This window comes from Pithys albifrons, chromosome 5 (assembly GCF_047495875.1).
Source record: "Pithys albifrons albifrons isolate INPA30051 chromosome 5, PitAlb_v1, whole genome shotgun sequence".
In the NCBI taxonomy this organism is placed as follows: Eukaryota; Metazoa; Chordata; class Aves; order Passeriformes; family Thamnophilidae; genus Pithys; species Pithys albifrons.
Window position 1 is genome coordinate 45,204,831 of NC_092462.1, and position 13,244 is coordinate 45,218,074.

General features: G+C 38.4%; 1 protein-coding gene across 1 annotated transcript in view; it reads right to left on the minus strand.

Annotated features, from left to right (window-relative positions):
- Positions 1-4,817: 4,817 nt before the first annotated feature.
- The window catches only part of ZDHHC2 (zinc finger DHHC-type palmitoyltransferase 2), a 36,884-nt gene continuing 28,457 nt past the window's right edge, over positions 4,818-13,244 (minus strand). The window contains exons 11-13 of the mRNA XM_071556418.1: positions 12,088-12,197; positions 11,584-11,661; positions 4,818-8,415 (exon numbers count right to left, since the gene is read on the minus strand). Coding sequence (XP_071412519.1) covers positions 11,621-11,661; positions 12,088-12,197 — 151 coding nt within the window. The 3' untranslated portion in view covers positions 4,818-8,415; positions 11,584-11,620. The remainder of the gene's footprint in view (positions 8,416-11,583; positions 11,662-12,087; positions 12,198-13,244) is intronic.

Consider the following 13,244-nt stretch of genomic DNA (forward strand, 5'->3'; position numbering starts at 1 on the left):
CATCAATCAGCATGAAACTAAGATTGTACTTCATTCTGAGAGAGAACTCTTGGTCTGATCACTGCGATCTGTCTGTTGAGAGTTGATTACAGATGGGGAGACATCTGTGCGTCATTCATTTCTTGGGCAAAATTAGATTTAGTTTCAATTAAGGAGTGACTTAAATTGTGAATAGTAGAGATTATGAAAAAAGTAATTTCTTCCTATGTGTAGGACTACTACTTGCAAACTGCAGAGCCTGAAATCTGAATCTATTTCCAAAGTGGACAGCTTTAATTGCTTTTGCAAAAATGAATGTGCAGGCACAGTTCCAGCTGTCTAGACATGCACTTTTTTGTTCAGAGACAAGAATTCTCTTTCTAGGCCTCTGCTTTTCCCAATCCATTTAAAATACATCATTGTTTGAGTAGGTTTGCCAGAAGAAATGCAGTATCAAAATCTGTTATATTTGATCTTTCTTTTTTTAATCCCCTGTATTTTTGGCTACTGGAGTCAGATGAGTGTTCCAGGAACCTTATGTTCTCTGTCACTATCTTTTTCAGTATATATAATTTATATTTTAAGCATTTAACCCCCTTGCTCATTGAAACTAGGCAAGGAGGATCTTTTTGGTAGAAGAAAATAGGTCTGGTCCATATTCAGAGTATTTGAGGCTTTTTTCCATTTGTGTTTGCAGATGACCTATAACCTCTGATATCCAAGAAATTTCTCTTACATTGTCTGACTGGTTACTCTAAGCTCAAGAAAGGTTCATTCCCTCATGCATGAAATCAAAGAAAAGTAGCAGGAAACCTGCACTGATGAACAAGGAGCTTCTGAGAAGAGATGTCATTCCTACCTTCAAGAGGGAGGACACAGAGGACAAAGGTAATTGCAGGCTGGTCAGCCTCACCTTGACCCCTGTGAAGGTGAATAAAGAGATAAGCATAGAAACCATTTCCAGATATAGAATGGATATAGCCTGGATTTGTAAAGGGGAAATAATTTCCTATCAGTTTACTGTATTTTACCTTCCTTTGAGCATATGTATTGGATTAGGTGATCATAGATCCCTTCCAATGCTCTCTCTGTGTGATACTACAGCACACCTATGTAGATGGCACTGAGTCCTTATGAGCGAAATAGATAAGGCATGAAGTTTAGGTGTTCTGTGCTCAGAAGGTACAGGGGTTTGTTAGTCATCCAGAGGACAGTCCATGCAGTGAAGACCAAGTGGTTGCTTCATGCTGTATAGCATGGTCTGGAAGACATAAGCCGCATGGCAGGTAGAATAATTTCATAGTAGTTTCATTAATAGTTCCAAGTAACATTTCCTAGCTTATTAGTGCCTAAGACATTTTGTACTTAATTGTGTTGGCTGAATGGTCTTGAGTGGTAGTACTTGTTCAGTTCTATAAAACTCTTTTATAGGGCGAGCTAAGTCATCTGGCAGTGTGTGTGCTAGTAGTCCAATGTTCTCTGACCAGGTTTTTCAGGATATTCCATATGAGGAAAGCTTAATGCTGTAGTACCAAATTTAGTAAGTTGAAGATGTTTGTTGCTATGTGGGATTTTGATTTAGAAAAGTGATAGAGCAACACGCTGAAATCACAACACAAATACAATATAGCAATTGTGCATACAGTTGACTCGCAATACAAACACCATTCTCTTTACTGATCTCTATAGCTTGCTACCACTGCAGTGCTGGGTTATCCCAGTTTCTGGAAGGACCATGTGGATTGAAGCCAGCTTGAGCCTATTCTCCTCAAAGTTGATTTTGCTGGGTGTTCAACTTTTACACTCTATGTCAGGCTAAGCCATGTTCACACATCCCCGTGTTGGCGTGGCTGACTCCAATTGATTATTTTAGGGAAGACCTATTTGCAACCAGCTGCCCCCTTCAACTGATACAGCTGTTTGTTTACAACAAAGGACATCTCTGATCCCTTTGCTGTGAGATCAGTTCAGGTTCTTGGGTGACAGCTGTTGTCACTTCCTACATTCTTTTCTGAGCTTCATGCACACACCATCTCTGTCTTCTCTGAGCCTTCTCCTATTGAAGGCATTCATTGACCACTCACAGAACAGAAGTGTGGCTTTGTAAGGCCAGATGTTGCTGGATTTGATTTTAAGATGTGCTGCATATTAATGACTATCCCACTCAGAAAAAGGAAAAAAACCAACAAATTTAAGCTGCTGTATCTTCACTTTGACTTCCCAATGGTGTATCTTTTGCTGACATGTTCTGTTTTGGGTTTTTTTTCCCCTTCCATTTTCTCAGTTGTCATTTCTACTTGAGAACCTGTGTTTCTGTGGCTTCTGTTTCAAACTCCCGACTGGTTTTTCAACCTCGAATTAACTAATAACTCACCTAACCTAGAATGCACTGAAAGGAAGAAAACACTTTTGTACTGAATCAGTTTTTAGAACTTCCCTGGATTTAGGGTGGTGTGGGTTCACTGCAGTTTATTAACTTGTAAAATAATTATTCTAAGTGAATTTTTAAATAGAACAGACTTCTCAAGATATTTATTTAACAACACCAAGTCAGTGATGGCAAAGAAAGCCAAAAGCCTCCAGTAGAATTGTGGGCATTTATCTGACTACCACAAATTGTTGAGTTTGTAAAAAATCTCCCAAATAATAAACCTTGATTTTTACACAGAGTACAATAAATTGGTTATCTTTATGTACTTTTCATACCATGAAGTTACTTTTCTGATACATCTGATCTTCAGTGTACTTTGGTTGGTTTAAGGAGATTGTTTTGATGTTTCCCTCTTCCATGATTGTGTCACACAGGTAGCAAAATCAGGATGATATTCCTGCATTATTTTAGCAGTCTTGGATTGGGAATGACGTGCCCATTGTGAAGGTCTGATTTCTTCAGAGGCTGGTGTGATCCTTCTCTGCCAGCACAGATGAGGTATTATTTTCTGCCTCTGGTGAAGTGGGAGAACTGTGCTCTTTCTCATGCTCGTTAGACACTTGCCTCCATTAACTGTGTTGGATAATGTGAGCGAGAGAGAGTAGGGGAAGTCTTCCCTTCTCTGCACGTCAGGTAGAAGAACAGATGAACTTTCTGTGCTCCGTTATAGAGAACATGCTTTATCTTTTGTAGAGTAGCAAATTGAGCTGGTGCTGCAGTTGGCAATATCCTTTCTTTACCTTTCATGATGCAATAGCTGAGCTTGGCAAGCTGCATTTTCTTTCATTCTTGCCCCTCTGCATGTTCTGGAGTGTAGCTGTACTATCTGTGATAGTGTTCTATATAATTGCTAGTGTGCTTATATGATCACTAAGCTACTGACTCTATTGCATCTGTTTGAACTACTGGCCAGTTGTATCTGTGGTATGATAGAGAAGGTAACTGGAAATAAGTTTCTGTTGTTCAGGCTGAAATAATTTGTGTGTGTTGTGTATTTTTGTCTTATAACCAGAGCTGATCTGAGAATTATTCTGGTTTTGGGGGGGGGGGGAGGGGGGGAGGAAAGGAAAGTGACTTCATAAAGTGATGACTGTCAGGAAGTGTTGGGTCTGTTCCAGTTATGCCAATCAGTTAAAACTGTGAGCATGCAGGAGGTGGGAAAGGGGAGATGGCTCATGGCACACTCTCCCTGCACACTGCTGCACTCAAACTGTTGGGACCATCTGCTTTTGATTACAGTGATCTAGGATGAAGCATGTAATCAATCCCCCAAATACTGGATTTCAGGATGACTGAGTTACTGTGTATCAGTGATGGGTGCCAACTTGCAGAAATTAAGGAATTATCTCTCTATAATGAACTCAGGGACAGAGAGGAATAAAGAAGACATAAATATTGATTTTATATTTCAAATTAATGATTTTCAATCTGGACTTCTATGGAAGGAAAGAAGAGAGAGAACATAATAATAAAAAATTTCAAAAGGGACCAGTTGAAAAATTGCAGAGGTGAAATGGCAGGGCTTTCCTTAGATGCCACTTGCTCAACATTTCACCCCAGAAGGCTGCTGCTTTTCCTGTCGTATTACCAGGTGACTGATAAGCAAGTGATAACTGCAACTGAAGTAGCAAGAGAGACACCCCACCACCCATACAGCATAGCAGCACATTCTTTTATTTATTTTTGTTTTGGATGAGAATGTTTGCATATGGTTCAATACCACTATTTATGGAAGAATTTTAAAAATGTGAAGAGCTTGAACCATATACTGTAGGTTATGTCTGAACTGGAAGAGGTGAAAACTGCTTTCATCTTTACATAACTGCTTCTCCATTTTTAGAGATGCCTGAGCAGTCTCAGTGCTCTCAGCACCTGAGGCAGATCCAACAATTTCCTAGGGAAGACAGCACAGACTGGAAAGTCAGGCAGATCAGAAGACTGTCATGGGAGGGACTGGAGAGCCCTCATGAAACAAAGCTGTGGTGGGTGGCAATCCTGGTGAATAACATTACTTCCTTTCTTGCACCTCCTCACTTCTATAAAGTTAAATGGTTTTAAGAACCCCATCTTCTTTTGAGACAAAATTCTATCTTTCTGACCATCAACAATATCCAAAAGAGTGCAGCTGTCTGTCTGCCAGCATGAAGACATTGAGTGTTTCACCCATGAAAGACCATAAAAGGAATTGGTTCCATCTCAAGCTCTTTCAGTATTGGTGCTTTGGGATTTAGGAGTTAAACTGAGGAAAAGAAACTTACCTATAAAAGTCCAAGATTGCTGGTGAGAGACTGAGGGGTGACATAGCAACTAGATTCTTAATGAAGCCATAGTAGAGATGATGTTCTGCTGTTTAGGTGTGCCATCAGTAAAACTGAAGGTAGTGTCAATGACTGCTATGTACATGATGTGCTGAACACGAAGCATTTATTTATGTGAGCAATACATTAACAAGTAGCAAAGTTTACGCTAAATTTATGTAGAAATATATTTCCCCCACCTCCAGGACACCAGTCAACTGAATCAGGGCAAGACCTCTCAGTCCAAATAATGATTAAAACCAGCTACAGAATTCCACGCATTAAAACAAACTTGTTTACTGAACCTTTCTGGAGACTCCCTCACAGGAGATACTCAAGAACCATCTGGATTCAATCCTGTGCAATGTGCTCCAAGATGACCCTGCTGAAGCAGGGAGGTTGGATCAGATGACCCCATTTGTGGTCCCTTCCAACCTTAATTATTCTGTGATTCTGTGTTTCATTAACTTATCTGCCCAGTTATAGACTACTGAAAAACTTTCAGTCTGAAATGTAAACTGGACTGTGTTTTTTCTCTCAAGTTAAAGAACTTAAGTGCATAGAACAAGCTGTGTCTAACTGCTCAGCAGGAGGAGCTCACCAACATTGTATTTCATTTTTTTTAATAAAAATCCTTCTCTGTGAAGACTTCGAGCACTCCATCACTAGTCCATCATCTGATAGAGCGTATGTGTGGACCACTTCTGGTGCAGACATGTTTTGGATTTGTTCTAACCTACAAATTAAAAAAAGCTTCTTATGCATGTGGGGAGCTATGATTCATACGACTGTTTACGTATCTACAAAATAAATTTAACTCTGTCATCAGGGACTTGGGCCCATCTGAGGAGTCTGTAGGACTTCTCCAATTCCCACTAAAGCTTGAAATGCAGTCATACTGATAGACAAATCACAGATATCAGGGATATTATTTTCTTTTTAGCATAAAAGTAGATTAGTAACTGTACAGTAGGTAAAAAGCAGTCCTTAAAAAAATACAGAAATTACACAAAAGCTGTAGTAAAGTGCCTAGCAAGAATATAGAGGTCAGGAAAATCAGTGTAAGCAGACAAACAACGTTGCATCCTCACTCCCCTGATCTTTTCACACATTCCCCTGTGTGCATTGTAACACTGACCATGCTCAGTATGTCAAAAAGAGCATTTTCACTTTGTTATAGAAAGTATTACAGAGCTTAAAGCCAAGAATATAGTCATATCATCAGAAATTATAGTCTGGAGCATGCTTAGCTCACTTTTTTGTTCATACTCTACGCAGCCAGGAACCCTCAAAAGCCTGCTGACAGTACTCTTCATGGAGACAGCTCATGCCCATCCAGACAGCAGATGTAGCCACAGCCCTCTGGCTCATATCTGCTCAACGTTTACCTCTGAGCTACCATCCTTTCCACTTCTTCCTTCATCAACATCTGTTTCCCGTGCCTCTGGCTGCATCAAAGCTGCAGATTACTTAGGGCTATTGTGCTTTCCAAGTGTGACTCTGAGACATGGAGAAGCCAGCTATTTCTTCATCTGTTATCCCTATCCTTTCTCTACATTGATCCCCAGTCTTACTGAGAGCTCTCAAGAGTCCTGGACATAGAGGGGCTGACATCTGTATTAAAGAGATCCATTTTCATGATGGGTTTTGCTGGGGAAAAAAAAAAATCTTTTGTCTTTACATAAAAATATGGAGCAAGTTACACTGAAGCTGAATTTCAACTTTTTTCTCAGTATCTTTAAATGCATGCTCCATGACAAACCACCCTGTGATTACCTGTACAAAACAAGATTCTACAGATAGAGAACCTGAAGTGTTAAAAAATACATTTTCCCTTTCCCCCTTATCCCTTAACAAGTTCACCTTTAAACAAACACAAATACGAGGTAAGCTGACAGAATAATACTGAATAAATAGCTGCAAAAAATCTTTTGGTTGCTAGATCTCTGCAGGCATCATGTAAACTGTATGCTACCTTCATGCTAGTTCAAAAAAGGTGTTCTACATCAAGGGATCCACATTCTGGCACTTCTGGCAAGAAACAGATGTTTTCAGGCTGGTAAAATTTGGTATTAAAAAAACTCCAAACCATAACATAAATACATTTTCCCTCACTAGGAAAAAAAGCCACATTTGTGCTCCACCAGCTATCACTTAAGTTGTAAACCCAAGAACGAAAAATTTTAAAGCTACCTGCCTGTAGAAGAATTAATGATAGTATTTTTTGCTTTCAGAATTATGTCCCTTAGTCCTGCTGCCAGTTTTCTAAACAAACAACTGGCATCTTTACACTGTGAACCGACCTTCTAAGTGACTCAGTTTGACAACAGAAGCACTTCTGTTTCAGCTGAACTGAGCTTAGTCTGAGAGGTTTTCACTTTTTTTTTTTGACTGGTCCTTTTAGCCAGCCACCTAGAAAGCTTTAGTTCCTCCTAAAGTTGTTTTCAGAATAGCAATTTGCATTTAAATGTAAACACTGATACCATAAGTGTAGTGTATACAAAAGGCACGAGACAGATTTGTGTTGCTGAAACTTCCTTGACTGTGAAAACTGATAATGTGTCCTTTTATTATCTGGTCAGTAACCTCTGATGCTAAGAAAGCTGCCAGCTCCCAACTTAATTGAAGGGGATTTCCCATGTGCAGCAGCTTGGCTTTTGGGTATTGCAATCAGAAGTCTGTTGTCCTCCAAATGCAAATATCACAAGTCTCCTTGATTGTACATGATATTTGTTAAGTTATGCCGTAAGAAAGGCAGTGTCTTGAAGAACAAATCAAAAAAGAAATGTGAGACAAATACTGATTAATAAGAAACTAGGAGCTGGAAAAACTAGGAGCTTGTGGCCATCAGGAACACAGGTTGGTAAAAAACCTTTTGGATCAAAGTTCAGTGCCAACAATTGCTTCCCAAAGGGGTTAAGAGCTCCAAATGGGACAATAAAATCCCCATTTCATAGCACTATCCTGTGCAGCTCCCATCAAAATCCCCAGCTGGCCAGTTTTATTTATGTATTACCCATCTGAATGCGGGCTTTTTATCACAGCACTGAGCACTGACCCACTGTACAATTCAATTAACAAAGGACTTGTTTCCCCTCTATAACTTTTCAAACTACTGGTAGTGCAGATCTGAGGGGACACAGAGCTTTTGCAATCATGTTTTCCAAAAAAATTCCAAAAATAGACACTTCAGTTGGGTCTTCTTATCTTCAAAAATCACTTATCAAGTGCTCAAAGTAAAATACAGTCCACCAAGCCACTAAATTATTCATAGTCAACACTGGGCCTTCTCCCAGTTCATAAGGGCAGGAGTGCAAAAATTTGATTTTGATGTCAATTATTTATAACAATTTGAATTAAAAGGTGAACCAAGGCAAGAACATGGACTGATACATAAGAAGGTCACATTTCTCTTGTGCTGAATATCAAAGGAAAATCAGCCATTGAATTTTTACAGTTGTAAATTCAGACTCTTTTTTTTTTCCTTTTCCTAATACTCACTCAACCTTCACCATTCAAACCCAGCAGTTTTAAGTTGAAAGATTCTTTACATAGTTCAGAAGTAGTATGTTTAGTTTCATGTTTCAAATAGTGACACGTTGGTTTGTTTTCTGAGCACAACCATACAGGAGCAGACAGGAACAGCTGGCCAACAGGGCTGATATTTGGAAGAATGCATCTTCCTTCCAATGACAGCTTGTTCTTAAACTGAAACAGAACATTAATCAGAAAATAAATTATTAGAATCAAAGAATACTTAAAAATTAAGTTATTGCTACAAGTCTCATCAACTTGAAGGGCAAAGTGACCAAGTGAAAATCCCACCCTGAAGAGGAACACAGTAAGATTGCTCACAGTTATGTTATTGTTATGTTATGTTATTAATCTACTTCAGGATAACAGTGATTTAGTACTGACTACACAGGAAGCAGGCCACCAATTTATAAAATGAAGTGAGCTATTTTTACAGTAATTCCAGGTACCAGCATCATTAAAAAACAATCCTCTATTACATTAGTATAAACTACATTTGGCATTCTCAGTAATTAGTCCTCTGATGAACTAGAAAGGATTATAGGATACAGGATATTGAACAGATCTTTAGTTGGGGCAGGAATAAGAATTCTAACAGCCTGGCAGGGGCTGTGGGCTGTATTTTTCATGTCAAAGATGAAATTACTTGGTTTGGTTGTGGTAACTTCAGCAACTCTATTAAGTGTTCTTTTCACTCCCTAGGAATAAATATAACTCAAATACTGAAAAAAAAAGAAGTGAAATGCAAAGTAGTTAAAAAAAGTTTTTATATAAGGGCTCTTATTCCAGCAACTATATGTCATAGGTAGATGATGATAGATAGATAGATAGATAGATAGATAGATAGATAGATAGATAGATAGATAGATAGAGCGAGCAATTAGCTTTCTTACTACCTCTCCAGAAATCTTTCAAGTGCCACATAGAAACAGCTCAGAAACCAGGGTACAACCAAACTGGTGCTCATGCTCATGCCAAAGAATTGCCAGTCGTTAAGATACTATCCTTCTGAAATGTGCAAAGGAACCCCTTTATGGGGCTTTACATTTACTCTTTGGAACAGAACCTCCTCTGAAAGTGGTATCTTTTTAAAGTCTCAGTTCAAAATGGATGCTCACAAAAAGAAAAAAAAAACAAAACAAAAAACCCCCAAACAAACAAACAAGGTCCCAGGCCCCAGGGATGAGTTAATCAGACTGCAAACACAAATCTGTCACTTTCTCAGACTGGACTAAGAACTATTTAAAAAGACCATGAGATGCTTATCAAGCTGAACAGCAGGGAAAACCCTCGCTTTTAACATCTTTAGAACAGTCACAGACCATGCTTGATATTCAGAATAATCTGAATGATGTATGGCCAAACTTCGCAAACGAAGATTTGGGAAGGGCTGTCCCCACGTGGGTGTGCCCTTCCAGCCTGCGCAGTGGATTTTAGGTGAGGCTCAGCGTGCGCAGAACTGGCCCCACCGTTTCAGTCCTGAGGTTCATCTGCCACGGCCGAGCGAGCTTGGACAGTGACAGTGAAGTCCTTGGGACTAGAACCTACAGCACCCGGCATTTCCCAGGAGGTCTCCCATCCAAGTACTAATCCGGGGCTGACCCTGCGGAGCGTCCGAGATCTGATGGGATTGGATGTCAGGGAGGCATTTAATCTGAATGATAAAGTTCCAATAAAATATACAACTCTTCAAAGAAAGATTAAAGTTTAAAAGTAATTAAGTAAATAAAGTGTTAGCACTCTAGAAAGTAGAACTCCAACCTGATAAAGCTAGGTCCAATTAATGGTAACATAATCCAAAAATCTGTTTCTTTAAAATCTATCTCCAATATTTTACTCTTGATTAGTTATGACATGTAAGACATTAAACTCACTGAAACTGAGTAATTTATTATTTTCTAGAAGCTTTTGTTTTGTTAAAACAACTGACAGACTAAACAGGGCAGAAATACAGCATTTTCCATTTTGAACAAAGGATTGGAAATGAGAGTTTTATATTCTATTCAAATAACATACACAGAACAGTCAAAATTGCAGCCACCGTCTTGAGTTTCATTCGCTTGTCTCTAACTCTGTTCATCTGACTCCCACATTTCAACACTTCTAGCACTTCACACCATCATCAAGTTTGCAGATGTACCTATATCTGGAACTGTGTCTTCATCACTGAACACCAGAATGTAAGGGTCAAGAATTTTTTTAGTTTCTCTTATGAACCAAACTGAACTTTTGGGAACTTTTTGGTACAAGCTATGGGCCCATCTGTTGGTATCTGCACACCTATCTGCTCTGATAGTGCAGTATCATTCCTGATGGATCTAGTAACAATCACTGCAGTTCCCTGATGGCTTTCCATGCCTTCTGCTTCCTCCACAAGGGACCATCAGCAACCTGACAGTCATGACAGCACGTCCACGAGTCATGTCACACACAAATGAGTGACATTCACTTGAGACACTTTTTCAGGATGACTGAAAAGGTGCTTCCAACAGTAGAGACAGAACTGACCTTGCTGGAACAACTCCATACCAATTATTTAGTATACAGAAAATCTTAAAGAGTTGGAGTCATATTTTTCATAGAGTTTTTAGATATGAAATAGTTTAATTCCATAAGCTTTGGTGCAGTTAGCAATATTCAAATACTAAAGTGAATATCATGATTGATTGTGTTCATTCCCCACAACCCAATTATTAAGGTCTCCTTATGTACCTAACAGAATTTACTAGCTGCTTTCAAATCTGCTTTCTGGGATATCTATGTTGCAAGATATAAATGCAAGGAATCAAAAAAATCTCAGCTGCTTTTGAAAATAGGCGATTAAATGCTCAGGGTCATGGATTTGCCTTCAGTAGGCAGCACTTTTTTACTATTAGAGAAGATGCAGCTCAGTACCTGACATAGAACAAGACATTAAAAGCTTATATATTAGACTAAATCTTTTTTCCTTCATCATTTGATAGACCTTTACCTGCTTTAGTATACCATGCTAAGGTCTTTGCATTTAGTGTTAAGAACTAACTTAATTTTCAAACAGCTTTACAGGCTGAACAGCTGGACTAGTCATAATATCATTATCTTTCTAAAGAAGGAATAATAATAATAATATCTAGGAATATTAGCTAAAAAAACAAGTACAAAGATTAAACTATTCTCCAAACACGATACATTAGGAAATAGGAGGTTTATTTTAAACCTATGAATTCATGTGCTACTACTTGTGGTAAAAAAATGAATCAAAAGAAAACAGATAGGAATTGTTTTAGTAATTATCTTTTGTGCATTCTTCAAGTGGTAGGGAATCACAGAAAAACATATTAATTACTGAGATTATTAACGTACCTTTCCTTACATATTCAGGTATTTCTTTTAAGGGAAATTAGGTTTCATTTTCCATGGTTAATGCAGGATTGTTCATACCTTTAAAGACAAAAAATGGTATTTCCACAGGAAAAGGTCTCATGTCTACTTCAGCAAATAATACACAACCTTTAATAAACAAACATTTTAATGTCATTACACTATTACCAAGTCTATTCCTGTCCTGTGTCTATTACACAGCTTTTTACTAGTTGCAAGTAGCTGTTATCATACTCTTCTATAGGCAACTTCTTGTCAGAAGTACTATCAGGCAATTAGCACCTACAGGTGTCAGTGTTCTCAGCACCTCTTGGGCAGGTTGGCACAGCAGCCTGAAACACGGAACTTCCTACAAGCATGCATTTAAAATGTTTCACGAATTTTGGTTCATGAATACAAACCAAGTGACCTTGGTCATTGTTACTCTGTATCCTCCACAACTACTTCATACAACACAAATCATTGCAGCATAAATCAATTCCTTACCAACTTTGCCCTTTTCAGCCTTTGCACTAGTTTCTGACCAAGAAGGTGTATCTGTAAGTAGGTGGCTCTGGGAATCACGCAGAGGCTTTGCAGGAAACAGATGGTTCTCACTGTAGTGCCAATAAAAAGAGCATGAGTGAACTGCAGTAATTTTTCATTATCACACATTACGAACAGATCGTCATATGCAGTGTTTTTCTTACCTTACCTTGCTTCTTTTCTGATGAATCACTACTCTTTTATAATTACATACATTACAGCATAGTTGTCACAGATGTAAGTGCAACATAAAAAGCAACTCCCCAGCACAGAACAGGAAAACATTCTGATTTTTAATTTGACAGATATTATATATTAATAGATGTACTTCAGCTCCAAATGCACTCTTACCTGTAATCTTTCCCACTACAACAAACTTGATATGATAAATAGTGGAGAAAATATCTCCAAAATTTCTTGCCTAACATAAATTGTGGAATGCTGACGTAAGATAAAACATTGGTTAAGTAGCTAGCTGAATAAAAGATTGTCAATATGATTCCATTATCATTTCTTTGCCACATGTTCAAGTATACGATACTTATCACACTTTTCATTGCATAAATGTTGCAAAAAAGATACGGTATGAAATACTAAGCTGTTATATTTATTTAAAGGAGCATCTGCATACTTTTCACGCTTTAAGGATGTCATGTCCACTAAGTTTAAGAACTAATAAATTATGTCCTATTATCAGCAGGAAACGCTTAATGTTCAGCTTTCTGTGCTTTGGCAGAAGTGCCATAAGGGATGCCCTCATGTGAAGCTATCACCAGACACAAAAAATGAGGCCTCCCCTAAGAGCTGTGCAAGGTAATGGATTTGTATCACAGGCAGACCAACTAACCAGCTCAAATGTATGCAGAACAGAATGCTGCTGATAATGAATGTCAGGCAGGTGTGGAAAATTCAGGTTCTGGGATGCCACTGAAGCAACAAAAAGCACATCAGGAGGAAAAAAACCCACCCCACATTACTTCCATGAATTTAAAAATTAACCTGAGAATTAGCTGATCAGCTTAGCTGTTTAAAATCTGACTTAATAAGATTTATTAAAAGGATACGTAAGTGGTATGCAAATGAAGAGTATCTTATACATGGTTCTGTTTATGTATGCA